The sequence below is a fragment of the Humulus lupulus genome, chromosome 3 (assembly GCF_963169125.1).
Source record: "Humulus lupulus chromosome 3, drHumLupu1.1, whole genome shotgun sequence".
NCBI classification, from domain to species: Eukaryota; Viridiplantae; Streptophyta; class Magnoliopsida; order Rosales; family Cannabaceae; genus Humulus; species Humulus lupulus.
This window is the reverse complement of record NC_084795.1, coordinates 4,104,655-4,131,968: the sequence shown is the minus strand read 5'-3', so window position 1 is coordinate 4,131,968 and position 27,314 is coordinate 4,104,655. Positions and strand designations below refer to the sequence as shown.

The 27,314-nt window shown below is 31.8% G+C and overlaps 4 protein-coding genes across 5 annotated transcripts; 2 read left to right on the top strand and 2 right to left on the bottom strand.

Annotated features, from left to right (window-relative positions):
• The first annotated feature begins 4,018 nt into the window (after positions 1 to 4,018).
• On the top strand, positions 4,019 to 7,705 carry LOC133821826 (probable xyloglucan glycosyltransferase 5). The gene is made up of 5 exons (XM_062253978.1): positions 4,019 to 5,310; positions 5,406 to 5,714; positions 5,814 to 6,104; positions 6,242 to 6,355; positions 6,459 to 7,705. The coding sequence occupies exons 1-5, from the start codon at positions 4,579 to 4,581 to the stop codon at positions 7,104 to 7,106; spliced, it is 2,094 nt and encodes a 697-aa protein (XP_062109962.1). The 5' UTR covers positions 4,019 to 4,578; the 3' UTR covers positions 7,107 to 7,705.
• A 5,616-nt stretch (positions 7,706 to 13,321) lies between these two features.
• Positions 13,322 to 18,754, bottom strand: LOC133821825 (uncharacterized). Its single transcript, XM_062253977.1, has 9 exons — positions 18,569 to 18,754; positions 17,949 to 18,177; positions 17,167 to 17,229; positions 16,785 to 16,921; positions 16,456 to 16,493; positions 16,312 to 16,357; positions 15,387 to 15,551; positions 14,307 to 14,510; positions 13,322 to 13,672 (listed from the first exon to the last, which is right to left on the bottom strand). The coding sequence occupies exons 1-8, from the start codon at positions 18,684 to 18,686 to the stop codon at positions 14,338 to 14,340; spliced, it is 969 nt and encodes a 322-aa protein (XP_062109961.1). The 5' UTR covers positions 18,687 to 18,754; the 3' UTR covers positions 13,322 to 13,672; positions 14,307 to 14,337.
• Positions 18,755 to 19,349: 595 nt separating this feature from the next.
• Positions 19,350 to 23,082, top strand: LOC133821824 (glutamyl-tRNA reductase-binding protein, chloroplastic). 2 transcript variants are annotated; one of them, XM_062253976.1, is made up of 6 exons: positions 19,350 to 19,969; positions 20,488 to 20,568; positions 21,715 to 21,819; positions 22,186 to 22,335; positions 22,614 to 22,844; positions 22,918 to 23,082. In XM_062253976.1, exons 1-5 carry the CDS (start codon positions 19,589 to 19,591, stop codon positions 22,839 to 22,841), a joined length of 945 nt encoding a protein of 314 aa, XP_062109960.1. In that variant the 5' UTR covers positions 19,350 to 19,588; the 3' UTR covers positions 22,842 to 22,844; positions 22,918 to 23,082. The 2 variants fall into 2 exon arrangements, with proteins under 2 accessions (XP_062109960.1, XP_062109959.1); XM_062253975.1 differs by having other exon boundaries at positions 19,351 to 19,969; positions 22,614 to 23,082.
• Positions 23,083 to 23,772: 690 nt separating this feature from the next.
• On the bottom strand, positions 23,773 to 27,051 carry LOC133821728 (phospholipase A1-II 4-like). The gene is made up of 2 exons (XM_062253877.1): positions 26,419 to 27,051; positions 23,773 to 24,537 (listed from the first exon to the last, which is right to left on the bottom strand). Exons 1-2 carry the CDS (start codon positions 27,049 to 27,051, stop codon positions 23,899 to 23,901), a joined length of 1,272 nt encoding a protein of 423 aa, XP_062109861.1. The 3' UTR covers positions 23,773 to 23,898.
• Between the last annotated feature and the right edge of the window lie 263 nt (positions 27,052 to 27,314).

The window sequence follows — 27,314 nt, the reverse complement described above, 5'->3', positions numbered from 1 at the left end:
TTATGTACATTATTTATTAAAAATTGAGGATTAAAATTCATTAAATACATTATTTAAATATAAATGTATGAAAAATTAATTAAATAATATAATAAACTTACTTTTATATTATATAATTTTTCAATGAGAACCGACCCATTTTATCTATGAATAATGATATGTGTACCCAAAATATGAGCCTAAATATTACATGACATTATATTTTAGCATAACCAATTATATTTATTAAAGCTGAGATTAAAAAACAGTGTCACGTCACTGTGTATAATGTTTTGATGCATATATTGGGTGCACATCTATCATTACTCTCAGGGATGACAATATAACCCATGATTACGGGTACCCATGGTTATTCGATCCGAATCGAGCGGGAAGAAACCATTTAAGCAGGGAAAATGACCGGGGTGAGGAATAACCGTGCCCGCATATATATATGTATGACACAGGTACGATATTAGTATAATCTGCCCCATCCCGCCTTAATATATATAATAATTTATTTATATAATTTTATTGTACATATTTATTATTAAATATATAACTTTATTGTACATATTTATTATTAAATATATAATATACTTATAGGAATATTAATAAAAACTAAAAGAATTTTTCTACGTTTTACTATATTTTACTTAAAAAATTGAATATATAATATTGTATGATTATTAGATTTTAATTATTAAAATAAATGATTATTAGATTTTAAATTTGATACTATTTAGTATGTTATTTTATTTTCGTATTTAAATTATAAAAATATCAAATTAAATTAATGATCATTTCATTTAATCAATAAATTTTTTCTTTTTTTTCATTTTATTATTATCAATGAGTACGGTTGATTATTATTATTTATCGGTTAATACTTGCACTGTTCTCAAGAATTAATAGGGCAAATATAATTACATAATTAACCTATAAAGATAAGAATAATAATTTAAAACCTGTCCCGATCTGCACCATTGTCATTCCTAATTACTCTTTCTCTTTCTCTCTTACTCAAATTCGAAAGAAATACAAAGAAAGAGGGTGAATGAGGATATGGTGCTCCCATAAATTTCCTATAATTTTGGTTGTAAATAATATATTTTTTTTAATTTTCATTGTAATAAAATATATATTTGTTAAATTTAGAGTATTTTGACAACCTTGGTCTTTCTCATCAACCAGATTTGACTTTGACTTGGACATTAACCTACGGCAAATCAATAAATAATAAAAAAGAAAATAAAAATGACAACACAGCAAAGCCACCGACTGATTAGATTTTACAAAATGACAAAATTACCCCCATACTTATTCAGGAAAATAATAATATAATTTTGGGTATGACAGCTCATATTGATTATTTCATTAAAGGAAAGCTTGAAAAAATAGCAAGTGTTTTCTGTGCCATACTATTCTATAATAAATGTTACTTATCTAAAAGGGTTTATAATTTTTTAGTATTGTAATTTGATAAATTATTTTTTAAATTTTATATTTTATAAAATAGTTAAAATAGAATCTTAAATTTGATTTTAGTTAATGTTTTTTAAACTAAAATCATAAATAATTTAGAACAAAAATAAAATAATTCTGCTTAAAAACTGTGTTGTTATATTCAATTTTTTTTTTCATCAAAATTGAGTTCAGAGTTCTATTTTAACTATTTTACAAAATATAGGGTCCAAAAAATAATTTATCAGTCCAAACAAGTAATAGAACAAAACATATGATCCAAAAAATATAAACCCTAACTAAAATTGTCTTTGGTTTTTTTGGTAATTATCCAAGTCACATAATAAAAAAATATTAATATCTAATTGCAATTAATAAATAATTAGTATTTTTCTACTCATTATGCATATACAAAAAAAAAAGGTACAAATCTGAGTGCAATAATATAGAACAAAAAAAGTCTTCTTAATTTATTTTTATTTTTGGGTTGTGTCACATCCAATGATTTCATTTACAATTTTATATATAAACATATTTTGGGTACAAATTTAATAAGCACATGCATAACTCTAACAATCATTTTCAAGTTTGTTTTAAAATTTCTTTATATTATTAATTTCTCCTGTCATTATTTTTATAATAAATTAGTTTTATTGTTGTTTACAAGTTATAACCATATTAACTAACACAAATATTGAAATTAATAGACCCTTCTTAAAATAAGTGATGTAAGGTTTGACAAAATACATATTTTTTATTTAACTATTATGCCTAATTTAAAAAAAAAAAATATGCCTAAAGAGTTGAAATACATATTATTTATATATATACACACACACTAGTAGCAAGTCACATGACATGTTTACCTCTAATTTTTAAAATCATTTCACTTTTTTTTAATAATAAATATCATTTTTAATCTTCTATAATCAAATTAAGTACATTTTAAGGTAATAAGATATATATATATATATAAGCTTTTCACTATATCAAAATACAAGGCATATAAGTTTGTGTTTATCATAAAAATAATTTATTATTATTTTGAAAAAAATAGAATAATTAATTGTGTGAAACTTTGTTTTGTATGTTGTAATATTTAGTTTTAATTTTGTAATATATTTATCTGTTGTGTTGCTATATAATAATCACTATTTATTGAATATTATAAATTTAAGAAGTCACAAAGACAATATTTTTTAAATTAATAAATTTATGATAATATTCTTTGGATACTAATTATTCACATAATTTTTTTAAATGGCATTAGTAAATATTAGATAAACATTTTTATATTTATAATAATATATAAACAGTATATTTGTAGAAATAATACTAAATTTTTACAAATTACACTTAAATATCAAATCAATTTTTTTCAAGGCGCTAATATCAAATCTTTGTTAATAATTTTATTTAAGTATTAAATCATTTTTTCTCATGATAATAATATAAAATATTTATTAATAATAGACACTTAAGTGTAACTTTTAACAATAATTTAGAATTATCATCCGAAATAACCTTATATAAATTTATATACAAGTCCTAAAGAATACTATAATTCACATCAAAATTATTAAATTTTAATTACAAAATACTAATTACTCATACACACACTAGTTTGATAGGAGCAATGACTTTTTCTTTTGGCATTTTCTTACACAAAAAAACACATTGCTATTTCACTTTTCCATTATTTATTTTTATGGGATAGGAACAAACACATAGATACATATTAAAATTTGAGAAGAAAAAAGAAAACACTTAATGCAGTTGCACTTATTTGGATTTATTATATAAAATATATTTTTGAGGTAATAATTAGTAGCATTTGTTTCTAGCGACATATTTAGTAATTTGATAAATGATAGTTCGGTATTGCATAATAAAACTATATTAATTTCCCAAAAGCCAAATCCTATGTCAAAAATATATTTTTTTAACAAAAATAAAAATACACAATAATAGAAACTTGAGAATAAGATAAGCATATTCCAGTTGTAGAAGAAAAATGCAAGTAAAGTATATCATAGAGTTTTTTTTACACTTGTTTAGTGCTAATCTTTTTTTTAATGAAGACCACCGACATAAAATAATGAAAAAGTAATTTTAAACAAATTTATTTAGTTCACACATGGACAAACAACGTAAAACTAGATAAGACTTGGGATCTGCGTTGTCTGTGACCAATTCCTCTCTATCTAATTTTCTGTGTTTTTAATATTGTTATTATTTACTATAATAAGCTTCTCTTTCTTATTTCTGCAACTCGTTATTCATATTCCCAAGCCCAAAACATGATCTTTGGCTTTGTTTTGGTGATTAAACTATAAAAAAAAAAGCTAAAAGTTGGTGACTTTATTCAATATTTTCATTTTTTATGTTCTGGGTTGATGAAAGAAGAAGAAGAAGTTATTATTCTTTATTCATTTGTTTACTTCAAACCAAGGTATTATTAGTGTGTTAAAAAGTAAAACTTGGGGTTTTGTTTATGTTGCTTATGTTAGTTGACTAATTGACCTATTTATATTTAAAGTCTCTCTCTCTCACTCTCTCTTTCTCGTAGATTTTGATGCTTAACCATTCTCCATTATGGTAATTTCCCCAAGTGGAGCCTTGTGGAGCCTTCGGTGGTACCAAGTAGCAACTAAAGGAGGGGAACTCAATGCCCAAAAATAAAATAGCAAAAAGGGAGCAATAAGAACAACTCACACACACTCTTTCTTGTGCCTTTATTTTTTTTTCCCTCACTTTGTTGCATTTTGAGTTCTACTACTGAGACTGAAACTGGGGTTTTTTTTAGCTCTGGGGTTTTGGATCTGATTTTCTGTGACCAGGCCTCACATGGGTTCGTGAGTTTTTTCTCATTAGTTTTCAAAGCTCAAGTTTTTTTTTTAGCTTTCGCTTGTGTGCTTAACTGCTTATACCTGAAATGGGCATTTGAGTTTTTCAATGTTGGGATCTGGGTTCTCTACATTTCTAGCTCATATTAAGGTTTCGAGATTTCTGTTCTTGAAGCAAGAACTTTTGTTGTCCCTCATTTTCTAAGAAATCTCTCTCTCTCTCTCTCCCTCTCTTTTTCTCTTTCTCTCTCCTTTTTCCCTCTACTGTTTGTTTGGAAGGTAGGAAAATATGGCTCCGAGTTTAGGCATCTCCAAATGGTGGGCTAAAGATAGTTCAAGGAAGGGAACTCCAGTGGTGGTAACCATGGAAAACCCCAATTACTCTGTGCTTGAAATAGATGGCCCTGACGCTGCATTTAGGCCAGTTGACAAGGACAGAGGCAAAAATGCTAAACAATACACATGGGTTTTGCTTCTCAAAGCTCATAGAGCCGTCGGTTGTGTTGCTTGGGTGGGAAATCTCATGTGGGCACTGCTTGGTTCAGTAAAGAAAAGGCTCATGTTTGGTGAAGGAGTAGCTATGGAGAGTGAGAAATCTGGGAAATCAAAGTTCTTGTTTAGGCTCATATTGACATTTCTGTTCATGGCTTTGGCTTTCTTAGCTTTTGAAGTTGTTGCCCACTTGAATGGTTGGCATTATTTCCAGAACAACACTTTGCATATTCCTCGAGCATCAGAGATCACAGGCTGGTTTCAATTTCATACCGTTTATGTCTTCTGGTTGGAGTTCAGAGCAGACTACATTGCACCCTTAGTTGTTTCCCTCTCCAACTTCTGTGTTGCCCTTTTCCTAATTCAATCAGCTGACCGTATGATTCTTTGTCTCGGCTGTTTTTGGATTAAGTACAAAAAGTTTAAGCCAACTGTTGAAGGAGAACCGTTTAAGAACAACGATTTGGAAGGAGCTGGAGTTCATTATCCTATGGTTCTTGTTCAAATTCCCATGTGTAATGAGAAAGAGGTAACTTTTTCTGTTCTCTTATATTTTGGTTAAGAGTTTAGATTACCATGATATTTGTGATAATGATAAAGACTGTTGTCATGAACTGTCTTCAGGTATATGAACAATCCATTTCAGCCGTTTGCCAACTTGATTGGCCAAGAGAACGACTTTTGATTCAAGTTCTAGATGACTCTGATGATGAAAGCATACAGTGGTTGATCAAGGCAGAGGTCACCAAGTGGAGTCAAAAGGGAGTCAATATCATTTACAGGCATCGTTTGGTGAGAACTGGCTACAAAGCTGGGAATCTCAAGTCTGCTATGAATTGTGATTATGTCAAAGACTACGAGTTTGTTGCTATCTTTGATGCTGACTTTCAACCGAACCCAGATTTCCTCAAGCTGACAGTTCCACATTTTAAGGTAACAAATCAAGCAGTGTTTGACATAACTTGTTCTTTTCTGTAGTCAATGATTATGTTTGTTTAACTAATTTTACTTTACTTATAATTTTGACTATAGGACAATCCTGAACTGGGGCTGGTTCAGGCAAGATGGACTTTTGTGAACAAGGATGAAAACTTGTTGACACGCCTCCAAAACATCAATCTGTGTTTCCACTTTGAGGTGGAACAACAGGTCAATGGGGTATTTCTTAATTTCTTTGGTTTTAATGGCACCGCCGGGGTTTGGAGAATCAAAGCACTCGAAGAATCTGGAGGCTGGCTTGAACGGACAACGGTTGAAGATATGGACATAGCAGTTCGCGCCCATCTCAATGGTTGGAAATTCATATTTGTCAATGATGTAAAGGTAGCACTTGTTCTCTTCTTTTGATAGCATTTGTTAACAGAAAATGCATTACCAGAATCAATCATTTCGTAACCTACAAATGGTTCATAGAAGTTTTGTATTGACATTTAGATTACATAACAAAACTGTTTTACCAGGTTCTTTGTGAACTTCCTGAATCCTATGAAGCTTACAAAAAGCAGCAACACCGCTGGCATTCTGGTCCGATGCATCTTTTTCGCTTGTGCCTTCCTGCTATCCTTACCTCAAAGGTAGTAAACACACTTAGATTTTTCTTTCATTTTCATCCTATGTATTTTCTCATTGATGATATTCTGAGGTTTCATGGTATGTGTACTATGTGATACATTGCAGATTACCTTCTTCAAGAAAGCCAACTTAATACTGCTATTCTTTCTACTGAGGAAGTTAATTCTCCCATTTTATTCTTTCACATTGTTCTGCATCATACTACCCTTGACCATGTTTGTCCCTGAAGCTGAGCTACCTTTATGGGTTATTTGTTATGTGCCCGTTTTCATGTCATTCCTTAACATTCTCCCTTCGCCCGGTTCTTTTCCCTTCATTGTCCCTTACCTTCTTTTCGAAAACACAATGTCTGTGACTAAATTTAATGCCATGATATCTGGATTGTTCAAACTGGGTAGCTCATATGAATGGGTTGTCACCAAGAAGGCTGGTAGATCATCGGAGTCCGACTTGTTAGCTGTGGAGGAGAGGGAGGCAAAAGCAATGAATCACCCCCAACTTCTCAGGGGAACTTCGGATAGCGGGCTCTCTGAACTCAATAAATTGAAAGAACATCAAGAGGCTGCTCCAAAACCTCCTGTCAAGAAGACGAACAAGATCTTTAAAAAAGAGCTAACTTTGGCTTTCTTACTACTGACGGCCGCCTTCAGAAGCCTTCTATCAGCCCAAGGAGTGCATTTCTATTTCTTGCTTTTCCAAGGGGTGACATTCCTCCTGGTTGGTCTTGATCTAATTGGTGAACAAATGAGCTAGTAGTGAATAGAGACTGAAGAATCAGAAGTTAAGGTAAAGCTCAGAAAATAAAGAGAGAATAAGAGACGGCCAATAGATATGGCGGCAGCTATCCAAGGTGTCAAGGATACAGGTAAAAAAAAAAGAAGAAGCATACAACTACCCAAATCAAAATAAGTCAGTTCTTCTCATTTAAATTTTCCTTACATAGATTCTTTCTTCTTCTTCTTTGTCCATGTTTGCAATCAATTTTTTCTTTTTGGGGTTGTGCTAGAGACATTAGCAAGTAAGTGTTCAGTCAGCTTCATCATTCATATTCCCACACCATCTTTCTTCCTAGTTCTTTGGTTTGCTGGTTCTTTTAATTTCAAGTCAGAGAAATCATTGTTGATTGTTTATTTAAATGTAAGAACAGAACATGATCAAGGGTCATGTTTCTTTTGTTTACTGTATCTTTGGTTGATTATTGATATAGCTCAAGTTGTACTCCAACACCAAATAGGCTGAAAGTTATTTGGAGATTTAGGTGAACATTGTTATCAACTATGAGATTTCACACATGTATAAAACTAGTTGTATATTTTTGCATTAGTTCAATTTATATCAAAAGTTTCACTCTATATATTTTCATTGTTGTTTCTCATTTATGTTCTACAAGATAAGAGAACTACTTTCAAAACGAGTGTCGGCAGGGAGTAAGAACAGTGTTGACCAAAAGAGATTTAAGATCATGGAAGTGCAATGAGAGTCAGACAATTATCAATAGCAGTAGTCCCACATCGGGACCCCATAAGATTTTACTACAATTTATATATGTAGTGTTGTAGGTGCATGTTTTTTGATGTTTCATGTGATGAGATTCACAAATGGTAGGCCACAAATCAACTCATACCTCTTGTGCAAATTCATATGGATTTAAGTTTGCCCTTTTAAAAACTTTTGATTCTTTTAATATTTGGAGACACTTTTGACTATGCATCTAACCCTTTATTTTATGTATAAAAAAATAAATAAAATAATTTCAATATTGTACTTTTTTATCTATGACCAAAGTCCAACTAGACAATGCATCTTTGTTTCTTTATTGTCTTTTTCTATATTAATAATTTGTTAATATAAAATTTAAATTGCTATATTATATTATGAGAGCGATATAGTTTTAAAATAAACATAAAAAAAGGTTTGTGTTCTTTAAGATAAAAATAAGAGAATGTCTCAATTTTTTTTCTTCGTATTTTGTCGCATAAATATTTTCTAAAAATAAGGAATCTCTTGGTATTGACATGTTAGCCGATGATTAGATTTTATAGTTGAAAGCTTTCAACCTTGATCTATAAAAAAATGTTATTTTTGTCTTTTATTATTATTAATTATGTATTGTATTAAGTTTAAATACGGTTATGTTCAAATGTAGTCCTCTTAATGTTTTTTTAGTTAAATGAGAAAATGGTTGCTAAAAAAGAAAAAAAGAGTGTTTTGATAACTTTAAATTTTAAGGACAAAAATAACTTTTAGTCTCACAAAAAATGTGAGTTTGGTCTTGAAAGAAGATGTAAAAGAGATCTAGGGACGTAGAGATATGAATGAAAAAAAATAACTACAAAACCTAATACAATAAATAATATGAAAGAAATCATAACTAAAATAACCCAAAAATAAAATCGTCACTACTTTTCTTGATTCTAAATAAAAGGCTAATTTGTTAAGCATGCTAATGAGCTTACTTTTGTTCGTTGGAGAATATTCCATGGTATATTGATCTTAATCTCTCACTAATAAAATGATTTTGACAAAAAAAAAAATCTAATTTACCCTTGAACTTTTTGGAAAGCTAATGTCAAGTAAAAAAAAAGAAAAATTTAATTTCTGAAAACTTTATATAACGATTTACAATTATATATTTATAATTTAAAATATTTACAAAAATACATTCAACTAAATTATTTACATAAATACCGATACCGCATCAGCATAACATACTGGATTTTGAAAAAAATTGAGAAATCTCACTTTCTAATTTTTTAAAATTTTTTATGGGTTGTAAAAAGTTGACTTTGGTTGCTTACGATACTTATAAGATACCAATTTGTCATTTTTTTTTATTAAAAGCTTTATTTTTAAGTCATATAGTTTCAGTACCTTTTGGTTATATTCAAAACTCATTTACACACATCTTAATATATTAATTAGTTATTTTTATGTTATATTATGTTGTCTTATTATTTAAGATACATTTTTGTAACCTTCAAGCTATAGTATAATAAGTTACCATATAATTTATTAAAAAAAATAATTTAGTATACTACGCGGTAACTTTTAAATGAAAACTTTTAATAGATTTTTTTAGTCACTCATGTAATTTACATATTTTATTATTAAAATATTTTTACTTTAGCTTCAAGTCTATTTTAAAAACTGATTAGTTGTCATATAGTATAAAAAATTATTTCTATAATTGAAAGTTATTATGAATAACTTATTTGAGAATGATACTATTTAGTATACTGCACAGTTACATTTTCGTTGTTTTTTATAAATCATTTAAGATACCAATTGATTACCTTTTGATATATGACTAAAAATTTTCGTATTTCACAAATTTAAAGTAACCAACAAACCAAAAATAGTCTTTTTATGTTTTATTTAAAAGTTAACAAATAATATTTTAAATAATATATTTTAAAAAAAAGTACTTGAAATGTTTCTAAAATAGCTTTAAAATTATTTAGAATATTTTGGTATATTAAATTTTGTTTAAGTTTAAAATTTAGAAACTTTTTGGTCAATAAAATATAAAAAAGAAACTAAAAGTTACTTTTTATTCTGGTCATCTTCTCCGCCAATGGCGAAAAAATATATACTTTCCACATATTAAAATAATCAACTTGAAGAGTAGGTCACGATGATACTACTCTTGAACCCAACCGACTAAAGATGTGGCCGAATTTTATTTTTTAAAGTTAAGGAGAAAAAAAAGAATGTAGGAAAGATAAAAAAAAAAAAAAATAGTGGAAAACGGTTGAGAGTGAGATATGTGACAAAAGACAAAGCATCATATTACCTTATAATATTTCTAAAAACGATATATATAAAACAAAAAAAGTGTAATTTAAATAAGCAAAGACATTTCTGTAATTAAGTTAGAAAAATATGTAAATTTTCCAAAATTAAAATGGAATTCTTTTTTTTTTTTTAAAAAGAAAGGAAGGTTCAATAAATATAGCCATGTATCTTGTGACCTTGTTGTATGCAATAATGGCTGGCGGCAAGAGATATTATATTAGGCCATACACACATCAAGTGAGACAACATATCTTTCACTTCAATCATTAAACAAAATAATCAAGTGCCGTATTGACCTTTATCAATAATTTTATCAAACATTACCCAAATTTTAAAATTTGATATGTTTTAAATTGTCATATTTATAGAATCAAAACTCGATAAAAGTTACGAAAATGGTAAATGATGATTTACTATATTAGTGGCAGAAAAACTCCATTTGATTGTTACATCAAACTAGACAAATATGCCCCCATTTATTAACCTTTCTCTAATATATATAAAAGTGTGAAAAGAATGAAAAAGGGTCAAAATCACATGACTAGCTTGGAAATTTCTCTAGTATTGACACAACACAACAGACCAAAATTGACATGTGAGGGTCAACCGATTTGTGGCCTGAAAGTAACATGGTCATAACTTGGTAGTATTTATAATTGTACTCTAAGTCCTTTTCATTATTTCTTTTTGACTTTACTTTCGTGAACGTAGAAAAGAAATACACAAACACTGCAAGCAAACGTAGAAGTATAATAAAAAAATTAACTTTAAAAAAAAAATCTCCTAATATTTCTAGATTCAATTAAATTGAAATCAATGTTGGTCAATATCCAGATCTTTTGTGTATAATCTATGAAATATGACAGTGAGAAAGAATCACACTATACTTCTACATCATTAACTATTTCAGAAGCTGCCGGGGTTAGTTGGTACCAACCAAATAATCTTTTGTGTAAAGAAAATGGTCACTGACACGAAGGTGTCAACTCAAAACTAACAGTCCTATATTTGTCCTAATATTGTAAGAACAAATAATAATAATAATAAAAATAATAAGGGATAATGTCATTTTATATTATGTTTAGAAAAATACCATAAAATAGTACCTTAAAATCAAAATATATTTTTGTTCTCAAACGACGCAGATGAATGAATTGATTGTAAATTATAATATTATCAGAGACAGCAATGACCATTTCCATCCCAATATGTTAATTATATAACCATACCCGACTTATTAACCATCGAGGACAATGCAAATATTAACCAATATATAATAGGGAATAACTATGGTAATAATAACCCTCCCGCACCCTTGATAATAATAAAATGAAAAAAAAAAACTTATTGAATAAATGAAATAATCAACAATTTAATTTTTTATTTTTATAATTTAGATACAAAAATAAAATAATATCTTAAATAGTATCAACTTAAAATCTAAGTCATTTTTTAGTAATTAAAATCTAATTATATTATGTATTCAAAATTTTAAGTAAAATATAGTAAAACATAAAAAATTCTTTTAATTTTTATTAATATTTCTATAAATATATACGTACAATATAGTGATATATATTTATAATATATAAAATTATATAAATAAATAAATTATTATATATATCAAGATGGGTATGAGACGTCTTATGCTAATAAACTACTTGCACTACACCCATAAATATGACCCTGCTTGAACGGATTTTTCCCACCAAATTCGAATCGAATTTACCTACGGATTATATTGCAATTCTAACTTAGAATTGGGTTTAGTAGAAACTAGTAATTTGCAAAAATAGAAGGTTGAAAATAATATTATTCCTAATAATAATAATAATAATAACAACAAAGTTTTTGACATGTGTTGTGTTTAGTAGGGAAGATGAAGAAGATAGAAGAGGAGTTGATCCCACAAACTTTGAATAGATTGAGGGTTTTAGTGAGGTTGCACATGCAGCCATTAAGAGGGGTGTCTTGTAGTGGCTTATTATAGCCTTAGCTTGCAAAGATCAAGACCCACGTAAGTACCTATGGTTTCAGCAACGAAACAAAGACAGCCAGCCATATGACTTCCCTTGTCTCTTTTGATGTTTTATATATTGAGAGATGGCGACATCTCACCCTACACTATCAATTTAAACATCACAATTTCTTGCATTGATTATGCAAATCTCATGTTAAGGTTTTGGATTTAGCAACAAAATCAAAAGAATAATCTTGTTATGTGGTTTTGGTGATAAAGAATAGTACATAAGCAATTTTCCACATAATATGTACAAAATTGAAAAATTTTGCTAATTATTTATGAGATTATAATATTATGTTGGTGTGCAAAAAATTAGTCAAACTAATTAATAATGAGTTGAGTGAATATACTCATTTGGTACCCTATGTTTTCAATAATGCTCATATGGTACCCTGTATTTTAAAATCATACATATTTGGTACCCTAAATTCAGATTTGATAGATAAAATTTTGTCAATTTAATCAAACTGCTGTCAATTATGTAAGTTACAAATTTAAATTTAATTACATAATTACATATAACTGATGACAGTTTGATCATATTAACAAAATTTTATCTATCAAATCTGAGTTTAGAGTACCAAATATGTACGATTTTAAAATACAGGGTACCATATGAGTATTATTGAAAACAGAGGGTACCAAAATGATACTTTGCAAAAACACAGGGTACCAAATGAGTATATTTCCTATTCTTATAAATGGATCAATGTTCTCCACATGTTTAATTTGGAACACCCTAATATGTTTGAATGAGACCTATGTTGAGCAACATCCTATACTGTTATAAATAGCAACAAAGTTGTTGGTGTTCATTAGTGATTTTGCACTCAAAATCAAATTTAAACACTAGTGATCCAATTAATATAAATTGGAACCAAATCCACCAACAAGGCCAAATAATTCAGATTGGTTCTTATTTGAAAGTCTAGGGGTCTTTTTTTTTTTCCCTTAATAACTAAGGAGTAAACTTTAATGTTTCAATGTAGCTATTATAGGCATGTGGCAAAGGTTTCATTGTTTTATCAAGTTTACAATAGTGGGAAACATAGTAATGTAGGTGTCCATGACTAATTACATTAAGGGTTTTTAATAAAATTTATTTTACCCCAATTACTAATTTTAACTCCAACAATATCATCTGATTGACTATAATAAAATGAATTTCAACTTTTTTTTATTATCTAATGAATTTTTTTTGTTTCTTCTATTTAACAAGAAACGCTTACTTAGTATGTCTCAACATTCAGGCAAGTAGCTTTTGCACAAGACAGGGTGGAATTTATTTACATCTTTGGCAACAAATCTAATTATGATATATCAGATATTACCTCAAAGAAGCAGCATAATTCTCTTTGACTATCAAAGCTTGCCACATAATTTTGGATGCACCTGTTCTTGAAGTGGAATCCTTCTTACCATGCTACCTGTATTGACATCCCTTGTCCAAGATGATGAACCTATGCAACAATTTGATCAAAGAAAGGACATAGATGTTTCACTGAAAAAGGAAAGAGCAAAAGGTTAATATTTATAATCCATGTCAGTAGTTGGTATGCGTTTTGTTTCAATACAAAAAGCATAGGCCCTCTAGCAAACATTTTAGATGAAAAGTGGACTTGGTGAGTAAATTAAAATTTACAATATGTATTACTGTGCCTAGCTAAAACACACCCTCTAAAGCAAACAGAAAATAAACTAGTACCAGAATGTTATCTAAATGGGAAAACAAACCAAACTGTTGTGTTGACCAAGAAGTTTCAATCATTACAGTAAACAGACCAAACAAAATGATAATGGGAATTTGCAGCAGGAAGATAATCTAGAATAGCGACATCACAAAATGTTCGTAATAACAATTGATAAAAAAATAGTTCAGATTTGCTAAAAAAATAGTGTAGAAATATGTGCAAACTCCCTCTCACCAAGACAATCCGAGAGCTCTATTTTGTGCAGTAACCCATCCTTTTCTACACTTTTAGACTTTATGATCAATATTAAATGAAATTAGTTTCTCTTTTTCTAATCTGAGTACAAAGGCTCCATATTGCGCAGTACAAAATTCAACCCGCTTTCCTTTTCTACCCTTGAGTCTATATGATCAATATTTCAGGAATTTCACGAAATTTATTTACCTCTTTCTCGAATCTGAATACAAGGCACAGTTCATTTCCTCCATGCAGCAGAATAATCTTTAACCATCAAGATCTCACTGCATAACTTTCGAGGCACTTGTTCTAGTGCTTTTCCTTCTTGCCATGCTTGCCCAATAGACACTCCTGGTCCCAGATGACGAACGTATACAACAACTTGATCGTTGAAAGGATAGGGATGTTTGGCTGAAACAAAATGTAGCAAAAATTCATGTTTAGTAGCTAGAATACAGTGAGTCCTTAGTCATTATCATCAAACTTGTCAAAATCAAATTCAGACTTAGTAAGCAAATGAGCATTTGAGGTTTTCTAAAAGCCTTGCAGAAAAAACCCCCTAATGGTAACAAAATATAAAGCTGATACCAAAATATTATTTGAGCGCCAAACAAAACCCAAAGCTGTTGCAATGATCAGGCAGTTTCAACTATTACAACAAGAATAACCAAAAGACAATTACGAATTTGAAGCTGGGAAATTATCTTGAAGAGGGAAACAAAGTAACGAAAAGTTCCTAAGATTAGGGGCAACTGACATGTATGTTGAAAGGCATTTGAAAATTTAATAATTCACACAAACAAATAAGTTATCTCAAAATGGAGGAACTTTAACAGCCCAAAATTCCATTTTGCACAATACAAGAATTAAATATTCAAGCATGTTCATCTCTCAAAAATCATAGGTCATAAAAATAAATTCCTTTAAATTGCTCCCCAAATGCTCCATTCTCCTTGGCAATTTTATTGCAAAGCTAGGAAATGTATTGCATCTGTCCGTTGAGGTTAAACCAGTTCTATCAAAATGAGCAAGATGTATCTTATTTTTTTTCTTCACGAAAAGTAGATAAATAAATAATGGTGAGGTAGTTTTCTTGGGGAAAAAAAAGCCAAACTCACGAGAAATAGAATCAAGAAAATGACCAATGAACACATTGTAAAACCACCATGAGTATGAGTTTATAAGCTTAGGCATTGTGGTTGGAATAGAACGCACTTGTTCTTCTTTAAAATAAACTTATAAAACTTATGGGTACTCATGGAGATTTTAATAACTGGAGACTCTCACCTGGTCTAGGAAAGCCTTGTGGGTACTCATGGATATCAAATTGCCCATCCCCAAATTCGTAAGCAAAATCACAAGGTTGCTCAGTGGACATTACTTCCTTATAATTCCTCAATACGAAATACAATGGACTCCAGTTACTTGCAAGTTGTTCCAAAACTGATCCACCTGAATCATTATGAACATGGTTCAAGAGATTTTAGCAACACAAGAAGACTTGATACCAAAGAAAAATAATTCTGATATGCTAGTTCATAAAACCCTTCAAAGACTGAACTAAAGACCAGAACTACATGAAGCCATATTGTAAAATGAAGATGCCTGAATAAAAATAATTATGGTATTTACAATAAAATGATTGTACACACAAGTATGATGACTGAAGAGCAGAACTGACATTTCTATATAGGTTGTTCTATGCGGAAACATATTTAAAATTTTGTAAATGCATTTTAAAAGAGCTCGTAGTCATACCAATAGCAACAAATACACAAGCTATGTGCATTAAGACATAGTATCGAATTTAATGCATAACATGGACTTATTGAAAATTGGTATGAGGCATCTTATGTGGTTGGAGGGTTGAACTGGCATTATAGGTCAACAGCAAGTTTTACAACACAGGGAAGCCCCAGTGACTCAGACAATAAAAACCTTTTTTAATTGATAGTTATGCCAAAGGGTGAGAGTAAGAGAATGAGAGGGAGCGAGAGCGAGAGCATAGTTTTAAGGGATGAGGAAGCATCTCAAAGTGAGAAGGAACGAGAGAGACTACACTCCCTTGTTTTCGAGGGGTTTTTTTTTGTACACATGTCTCAGTAGGGGCATAGAAACGAGAGAAACATTAATTGAAGCATATTTCCTAAATTAAGTGCCTCATGTAGTTAATTTCTTGAGTTTCTAGTGCGTAAAGAATAAACAAACTTACCAATAAATCTTCCATAGATATTCCCATCTTTACATGAAAATATTGCCTGAACTAATTAGAAAATTAAGTCGCTTCAGCAAGGCATCAACAATGTGATTATTAGACAATAAAAGTAATATACAACCATATAAGCATAGTATTTACCTTCTTAAAGGAATTTATCCAAGCAATGGGCATTGGTCCTATTCAACAAAGTTTAATATAACAACCGTTAGTTTCCATTTCCTGTAACATTACAAATGCCAATTCCCCATGCAAGCACACACAAACATGGTCACATACATACACCACAGAAGAGAAAAATCACCACATAAAAGAGTCATAACATATGCCACTACATGCTAGCAAACATATTTGATCAGAAATGAAAAACCATGTTGCTATTAATATGCATATACAAATACACAATCTGTAGATCACAATATATGCCTGGGCATCTGTACGTTTGCTCTGACAACACAAATTGGACTCACCTCCAGTTGTTCGGCAATGGTAAAATTCAAGTGACATTCCACCTTCATCACCAGAGAACAAGTTAAACTCACTTTTCTTAGCTAGCTTGGGATCCTCATATCGGGTGCCAGCTATCTGCCAAGCTCTTGAAATATGACTGCATTATATTTACCGACTATTTTCAAATTAACTATACAAAATTACAAGATCATAGGCAAATATTAAAGTTTCTTTTCCTTATTACAATAAACAAAAAATATAGGTATTTTTACCCCTGTCGAATCCATGTAAAAAAATGGCTTCAAGAAGAAGAGGAATTGAATGGGAAAAGGAAATATTTCACTGTAAATAGAAAGCAAAATAACATAAGTTTTTAAGACTTCAAGATATTATAAGACTAACAGAGGGGCTAGCAAGTGCAGCAATCGATGGCGCCTTTCTTCAGGAATGTCTTCAATTTTTTTCCTGAGATTCAATATAAGAAACAGCAAAGTGAACGTGTGAAGAGCAGCATCATCAGAAACAAGGTTATTCCAAATTTCACTCTGAAACCATGTTAACAGGAGAAAAAAGAAAACTATTTCACAACCATCTTCTTTCTACTTCCCAATATCAATACAGTAGAAAAGCATATGCAAATATTACCCAAAAAAAGTTTTTGTAACCTAAAAATAATAAAGTTTAGCAAGTAGATCTGACCTGGTGACTTAAGTTAAATCGAACCAATCTAATAATCATCTATATGCAACTCCCTTATAAGTAAATGTTCTTTAATACTCCCTTTAAGACCTCACTAAAAATAAAGCAAACGCTTTAAATATAGCAAGATGAAATATAATTCTTGTTAACATCACAATCTAATCTATGTTTTATCTACAGCTGACCGTCACCTTTAAAACTTAAAAAGAGAAATAAACACAATTCAATACTTAAGAAGAACAATGCAACTTAAGCAAAAAACTACCAATTCTAAGCTAACGTAGAAATCACCAAAATGTTGAAATAGTTCAGTTAGTGATGTGTCCAAAGACTAATAGCAAGACCTCTTCAAAGAACAATGAAATAAAGATTAAAAAAAATAATAAGAATCTTCCCAGAGGACATAAATTTTACATGTTAGTTAACAAACCAAGTACATTGATCCCTCACAACAATTGAAGATAAAAATGGCACAGAACACTGACCATATATAGACAGCTGGGTTATATGAAGCGGGGTCCAAGGGAATTAACTCCTTGGGAGGATCAAGAAAAGTAACAATGTCTTGCTCATCTAAGTATACCCTTTTCCCGCTTGGAAGAGTTTCATACGGTTTCTCATCCCAAGGAGACCCATAAGCACTCACGCCTCCATTGGTGGCTCTGATTGAACCACGAGTAGTACTTATCTTACAATGTTTATACAACTCAAAGCCTACAAACCCAAACAAAGGAACGAAATCCTCTCAATGATTATTATTAGCTCAAACACAATGAAGTGATTAGAAATTAAAAACAGTAACACATATAGATACACACTTATCCACTATTTACATACATACACAACCAAATGCATTATATACATCAAAACTAAGAAAACCTACGGACTGTGGTCCTACTACAATGCTCGGCTGGTTCACAGCCCCAAAAAATTGAACGGGGAGGTATTAGTTTACTGAAAAAATAAGCTATAACATCAAGAAATAATTGGTTATCTCAGTCTACAGGCTTAATTCCTGGAAAAATACACCTGTTTGGTCACCGAGAGAATGCTAGAAAACACTAGACTGTAAACTAATACACAATCTAACATTCGTCAGAAGTACCTTGAGAAATATAGTAAGGAAAAGTGAGTTTGCCGGAAAATGGAGAGTTGTGAGAAGCGGAGAGCAGTCGGAGTGGATGACGAAAGTTCGCCGTTGGTGGTGGTGATGTTGCCGCCATTGAAATTCGGCCAAAAACGAAAATAGAATTATCTTTCAAATCGGAGCGCTTTTAGATGAAATTATTTCGCGTTATGCTATTATTACCAAATATATATGACGATTACGGTAGTGAATTTTTTTTAAAATAACGTTTTGCACCATCACAGCCGTACATATTAATCACATAAATAATCTCTACCGTTAATTTAGTTAAAACATTTTAACTCATATACTATACAAAAATTATACATCAAAATTCATGTCGTTTTACCCATTTATTATCGTTTTTCTAAATTTATGTCTTTGTTTACAAAATTTACGTCGTTTTGCAAGTTTTTGTGTTTTTGTTTCTTTCATTAAAGTCGTTTTCAAGTTTTTTTGTCGTTTCTCTTAATTTATGTTGTTTCAAAGTTTATTGTCGTTTTTTTATGTCTTTGTTTAAATTTACGTCGTTTTGCAAGTTTATTGTGTTTTTTTTGGAGTTTTAAAAAAAGTTATGTCATTTTTATACATTTATGTCGTTTCTCTTAATTGATGTTGTTTTATTTTCGTTTTTTAAAATTTGTGTCATCAAGTCTAATGTCGTTTTGATAAATTTTTGTCGTTTTTATAATTTATGTCGTTTTCAGTTAATTGTTCTATTTTTATCCGTATCTATATACATATTCTTTTTTGTGAAAAATAATAATTAAAACTCCATATTAGTCTGTACTGTTCGGTCTGCAATTGTTATCATCATCATCATCGTCGTCTTCACCAGACTCCACCTTCAACCCCCTCCTCGTACGAACTGTCTCTGTATTCTTTTCAATACTCTTCTCTCTTTTTCTCTTTGATCTTCGACGCTCAAAGACTGTTCGATCAAAATATTCAGAGCAAAATTGAACTGAATAATCCAAAATTCAAGAGTGTATTCCTGAAATGATTCTCCAAACCCAATCTCTCACAACCCACTCCGCTCTCTCACTTCTTTGCTCCATACCCATTTCCAAATCCCATTTCAATGTCTCAAAAACAAACCCATTTCGCAAAATTCGATTCAGGACTCTCAAATGCTCGATTTCGACGGTTTCTGAGCGGACCCATTTGGAATTGAAGACCAGTAAGCCGTTTCCGGCCGAGGTTTCAAGAACAATTATGGAGTTGGGTTCTGTAGGGACACTTTCGACGATGACCCAAGAGGGTTGGCCTTTGGGTATTGGCGTTCGCTTTGCCGTTGACTCTGAAGGAACACCTGTTCTCTGTTTGAATGACTCTAATAGCCAATTCTCCATTGATAGCAAGTCCAGCCTCCATGTTCAGGTGCTTCCCTTACATTCATAATTTACTATTATTTATTTAGTTTTTACAATAATTTTCTCTTATATATTGTTGAAGAACTTAAAGGTGTTTGTAGGAGTCAATAAAAATTAAATCTTTGCTTTCTTGGATAATTGCTCGTCAAGAGAAGTTAGAGGTGTCTCAATGCAAATTACTTGCTCAATTTTGGTCTTAAATCATCTTCAACCAAATGTATATATGTCACATCATGTAACTTGAGATTTATTTGGTGTCATGAATATATATTGATTGGATAAAATAGAACTTGGGGGCACCAAAATTGGACAGAAAATAGAGTTTGTTTGTTGGTTGGTAGTTGTTTTTCTTGAATCTGTGGTTGTGGAGGTCAAGGTTCTCTCAAAAAAGCTATTATCTTCTCTTTTCTGTTCTTCAGATATGCTTGATCAAAGATTTGAGGGCTATCATTTCATTTGTTTTCAGTGGATGGTTGATTTGGATGTGAATTTTTTAGGTGTAATTGGTGAATTTCTTGGTTACAGTTGGAACAATGCGGATTGCGTACTCCTCAGTGCACCATATTAGGTAGCATCGACAAACCAGAAGATGAGAAGGCTATGAAGGTACTTCATTTTTGTCCCTGGTTGAGTGTCTTTTGGGTAACTCTTCTTAAATGCTGAACTTTAAACAAAGTGGTCACAGAGTGTCACTTGGGATCTTAAAAATGTATACGAAATGATAGGGCTGTGCAAAAAATACAAGAAACCGAATAAACCGCTCAAAATGACGGCCCGAACACCGAAAAAACCGAAACCGACAAAATCAAAAACCGTTGAAACAGCCTTGGAAAAAACCGACATTAAATCGGTCGGTTTATAAGTTGGTCGCAAACCGACCGTACAAACCGAAACTGACCAAATATGCTTAGGTTCTAAATTTGTGGATGTAACATTGTAACCATGTGTTTTGGTTTTCAAATCTTAAAGTTAAAATATTTAAGTTAACAAATTAAATAAATCAATTTCATATTAAAAACAAAGCTAAAAAAAGGGACTCCAATAATCTACATTTTTTAAACTTAAATTTCTTTAAAAATTATTTAAAAAATAAAAAAAATCAAGTTCGGTTTGAGCGGTTTTATCTAACCAAACTGCGGTCTAAATCGGTCGGTTTTTTTGGTGTTGTAGGTAAGTGAGTCGGTTTTTGGATCGCACTAATCCGAACCGAAAACTGAAATATGGATTTTAGAATAGATAAAAACCGCCCAAAACCGATTGATTCTCAACCTACGAAATGATACCAAGAGACAGAACACAATCCAAATAAATCCCACTTTTTGTAGCAAAGAAATTAAGCTAAAACTGTTAACAGCTTCTTAGGGTCAATGGATGGATGCTAAAATTCAAATCCTGTTCCCCATATCCATAGGCAACGAAATTATTAATAAACTAACAGTGTTGTTTGGCCTTTTACTTTTATGTAACTAGATTGGTCAGGGTTTATACTTTTTCCACATACATTTGATTTATATAGTTTGTTTTTCTAAGGGTGAAAAAAAATGAAGGTTTATAAATTCCTTAGAATTATGGATCAGAGTAAGCCCGAAACTGCAATCTTGTTCTAGAGAAAATCTACATAATTTTATTTTAAAGGACATGTGTGTTCCTTCTAACCACAATGCCTAAGCTTATAAACTAATGTTTGTGTATTAGTTCATGCACATTGCTTTGATAAGATCTCTTATTTGACACTCAATACTTTATTTTCAGAAATTTAACTCAATTTGGAAGAAGAGGTATGGTGAAGAAGTTGATGAAAGTCTCCTATTCGTTGTCTCCGTAGAACGGGTACTTCAGATGGAAGACTTCAAAGAGGTATATTAGGTGCTTCATATTCTGGACATGAGCTGTTATGCCACTTTAATATTCTCGATCATTTGAAATTGAGTCTCGTAAATTTTAGAACGAAAGCCATATGAGAATCAGTCGCATTTCTGTTCATGATTTAATACCAGAACATATGTTTTGCTAAATTCCATAATAACCTTAAAAAAGTGAATATGATAGAGGTATAGCTACGGAAAGATTTTGGTTTGTCCATTAGAACTTATTTTCGTTTACCGACACAATTTCACCCGAACAAGAAGGCGTCCCAAAGTAGTACTAGTCGATTTATTTTTTCGACACATTTGAAACTGACTCAAAAGCAATCTGACATGACAACTGAAACCATTTTTTCAGGTTGGCAAGTGGGTCAGTTCTTCTGACTATAGAAGTGCACGGCCTGATCCTCTTCGAGACTTTGCTGAAAACCTAGTGAATGAGATTAACACGAATCACGCAGAAGATGTAACTCGCTTTTGCAACGTCTATGCTGATTTGAACTTTCAGGTAACCATGAATTTCATGTTTGTGACTCCACTGCGTTCCTCTGTTCATGTTGACTTTTGTCATTTGAAATACACTATGATATCTTTTTTGTAATGAATGAGAAAACCAGTGCTATCTTGCTTATACATTACAAACACATTAGATGCTATAGGACATTACTTCTGGAATATGTTTGGACTACTTGATCACTGGCAGATTGTTGTTGTGCTTAGATTCGGACTTGTACACCGCGTAGTCTTCACTAATTTCGTTCGAATTGTCCATCTCTCGTTCGACAGGTTACTGAAGCAAAGCTTATATGGATTGACCGGTTAGGCTTTGACATGCGTCTTTGGTCTCCTGTGAAAGGAATATTTGAGGTTCGCGTCCCATTTCCCGCAGAAGTGATTGATGAGAAGGGTGCAAAATCGACATTCAATTGCATGTCTCAACTAGCTTGGGAGGTGGAAAAGTGTTTCAGTGTCCCAGATTTTGAAAAGGTGAAAGAAGTGAAGCAGATATGTTAGAAGGTAGAGTTAACCTTTTCATGTGTGAATCTTTGATTGTATTTCCTCACCTTATGTTATCTTAGTTGTGTAATAGGCAGGTTGATTAGAGCTGTAAATCAAGTTTGAGGCTTCAATCTTATCCAATTTACCAAGGTTTCATGCAACTCTATGCTCAAATTTTGGAACATGCTTTTCTTTGTTTTCTATTTACCATTAATAAGAAAAGAAAAAAATTTATGGCTTCTGCTCAATTATATCATATTGTAGTGCTCAGCACTAGACCAAGAGAATAATGTCAACATTTATGGCTAGCTGGGATTCATCTTTGTTTTTGTTTTTTGTTTTTTGAGTGAAATAGATGATGCTCTCAAAGACTCAAAACTACATTTTGAACACATCTAAACTTTTTGTTCCAATATAGAACCAGAGTACTTGAAATGAAAATGTTAGAATATTTATTTATATAGTATATAAAATCAATTTGTTACAATTAATTGATTTAATATATCAAAGTCAATATTTTATTTATATACTAAATACTCTGATTAATGGTCAACATTATTTGTTACCCGATTTTGTTGTTACCCGATTTTGCATATTCCAACTGATTGAGAGAATATATCAATCTCTGGCTGAAATTTTGATGGTATGTCTTATAAATATATAATACCGGTCCCTAAGCTCGCTGCTCATTCTGATTTTCAGTAACTCCATCTAAAAGAGTTAGTGAGAGCTTGGAAGTCCGTGTACTCGTTCTAATTCTTTTATTTTTCTTTTGTAGATCTAAAGCTTTTAGATCGAGGTTAACCAAATCAATGGTTGGAAGTATACAATTTCGTTCCATTCTTTGTATATGTTCAATCTATATATTCATTTCGCCTAGGTGTATATGATTATTCGTATGCATATATTTATTTTAATCTAATAGAAAATTCATTAGAACTTTTAAAAGGGAGCTCTTATTTAGTAGTGATGGACATGAATGCCAACATAGAAATGAGCTATACATAATACCAAATTCAAATAAAGCTACTTTTTCTGGAAAAAGCTGATCATGATGAGCTTCATTGTTCTCTCAATTATATTGATCTTGAGAATCCTTGAGCTCCCATGACCCATCATCATTTTGAACCATGGACTTGTTCTTCTCAGTCCACCAACTTACAATTTTCAGATACTCATCCTTAACAAAGTCTCCTCCTTTGTTCATGAGACCAAGGTCGCGATCGATTTCCAAGTTGAACCCTCCGAAAACACCCTGCGTTCCTGCAACTCCATGCAAATGAAGCTCCAAACTATGAACCGGCAGCCACTTTCTGGTGGCAACCAAATGCAAGAATGGCTTGATGTATGGCGATTTGAGAACCATGAGGAGCAGCAAGTGTCCCACGTCGACATAGCCTTGGAAAATCAGAGGGTATTGGGGGACAACGTCGAGAAATTCATTCACTCGGAGGAGGTGAAGGCTTGCTCCAGTGTTGAGATCAGAAAAGACACTGCCAAAGCCGCGGTCTCCAACACGAGGACTGGCGAAGACGAAGGCGGTGATCGGAACAGTCTTGTTTGGGTTGCTGGAAAATACGTTCACTTTGTTATAAGCCATGTCGACTGCATTGAGTGTTGCGAGTGCAGCTCCCATGCTGTGGCCAGTCACTGTTATGCTCAGTTCTTCCTCTTGGTATTTCGACATTAGTTTCTTCACTTCTGTGGAAACCTATTTTAAAATAAAAGAAATAATAATAAGGGTTTGTAAAGTATTATTTTGGTACTATATGTTTACAATAATATTAATTTGGTATCTAATATTTTGAAATCATACATATTTTGTACCCTGTATTTTAAAATCGTACATATTTAGTACCATAAACTCAAATTTATTTAAAGTGTTATTAATTATATAAGTTCCAAATTTAAATTTAATTACTTAATTACATATAACTGATAATAGTTTGATTATATTGACAAAAAATTATTTATCAAATCTGAGGTATCAAATATGTATAATTTTGAAATACTAGGTATTATATGAGTATTATTGAAAACAGAGGTACTAAAATGATACTTTGCAAAAACACAAAGTACCAAATGAGTAAATTCCCTACTAATAATAATAATAATAATAATTAGTTAAATTGATACAAATATGCATATGTGTGTGTTTTGGCCGTTGATATGTTCTTAAATAATACATCAATTTTCTAGTTTTATATTTTTCTTATTAATACAATATTATATAAACTCATAAAGATAATTATAGCAACCTTACCATCTCCATGATTTAAAATAAAGTGCCAAATTAACAAACAAACAAAAAAGATAAATCACATTTTACGTGAACAATTATTTTTTGTAGGACATAAAAAACAAAATTTGGTTCAATTTACAATTAGGACAATATAAATTAATAAATAGGTTACGTCAATATAAATTTCACATAAAAGATTAATGCTAAGGCATCCATTAAAATCTCCTGTCCTAAAATTTGGTGTCTCCATCTTATCCCCCACTTTAAATGCCACATCATTATTTGTATTAATAGATAAAAAAAATATCAATTTGATATCTAGCATTAAGATAAGAGAATTATGGATGGCAAAAAAAATAGGTGGATTGAGGCGGGTCGGAGCCCCGACCCGAAGGGGCGGCCTATGATCTGAAAATAAGTGGGGCAAAATTGGGGCAGGTCGAGATCCGACCCAATCCGCTAGTAATTGAAGCGGGTCGGATCACGACTCAACTTAGTTTTTTTTTTATTTTGTAAAAAATAAAATTTTTAAAAACTAATTACTACAATTATTTAGGGTGGTCCACAATCAATATATATATATAAAACAAAGTATATTTAAGAGAGATAGAGAAGAAAATTGATGTTTTGCCATTTATAAAAAAAAATTTGGCAACTCATTTATGTCTGGTATGAGAGATTTTCTTGTAATTTATTTTTATATTGTAACATTTAAAAAAATAGTCTTTCTTTTATTAAAAAAAAAAAAAAAAAAACCTTACCGGGTCAGGTCTGACCCGCTCCATCACATCCGAGGTGGGTCTGACTCGACCCGGATCAAAAGTCTTAACGGGGCGGGTCGGGTCGGGGCAAAATCTTAGCTGGTCGGGGCGAATCTTTAGTGGGGCGGGGCCGACCCGCCCCATTTACATCCCCCTAAAGAGAATTGCTAAGGGACCACTAGTACCCAACACCACAAGTACGACATATCGTTATTGGTTCAATCTAATATCGGGTCCCACTTATTTAAACTTAATAAGCATTATAGGGTATCGCCAACCAATCATAAGGTGCCAAATAGCAACACTCTTAAGATAATGTGTGTCTTATTTTAATGAGTGAGACTTTGAGAATTGCTAAAGGACACCAGTGATGCCCAACACCACATGACGTCATCATAGATACAATTCATTACCTGGTCATTCATATTTTGGTTTAATAAGTAATAATATGGGCTAACCACTTATAAGAGCTACATGATGTGATATTGTACACCTTAATAGCAACGTGTCAAAGTGGTGCTGAGCAATTTTATGTCTTATATTTTTTATAATTTAATAAAACAATATTAATTCAGCACCATCAACGTACATAAAGTGTCATATATATCATAGTGTTGAGCACTAAGTATGAGTTATACTTAGTGCGGTTATACTTAGAAGTGTTTGTGGCAGTGTAGACAGAGTACCACCCTTTATGCACTCTTGGATTGTTGGTCGTACCAAGTATGTCCTTAGCAGACACCAAATCAAACTCGAAATCAGCCGTCCAATCCTCGGACACCATGCTACCCCTCCAAACCACAAGCACGTCTCTCCTTCCCAACGCAACCTTGCCCTCGTCCGTAGCCACAGCGACGTAGCCAATGCAGTTAGAGGTCTCGGTCTCAGCCAGCGGAGGCGATGACTTCTTGAACACCTTATCAGAGCCACCGCCGTCGAGATCTCCGTAGGCAGCGTAGAAAAAGGTAGTCACCTCGTATTTGAAAGGGTTACCTTTGTCTAAGCCGACGTGAGAGAAGAAACCCTCCGCCGGGTAGCGCGAGAGGCCGCAGTTCTTGGATTTGGTCTCGGCGATGAAGGCGTCGGCTATGGCCTGTGCCCTCTCGCCGTAGTGAATCACGTAGCGGCGGAGGTCTAGATCGAGAGGCTCTAAGAGACCTTCCCACTCCTTCTCGCCGCTCAAAACTCTCCATCTTTTCGCAATATTATTGTTCTTAGCCATTTTTCATGCATATACACATATGGATATGATATTGTTATTGTGAAGATTGTGACTTCTTTCCTCAACCAATCAAATGATTAGCAAAATGAAAGCTCATAGTTTTCTGGTGTTTCCAGTTGCATCTACGTTTTCTCTAGTTGCATCTGCGCGGACACCAGTAAATTGTAACAGACTAACTAATTGTTGTTAGTTAGAGTTAGTTTCTGTTTGTCTCTTTAGTCCTTGTATCTCGACCCTATATATAGTTTTAGGCCTGATCAACC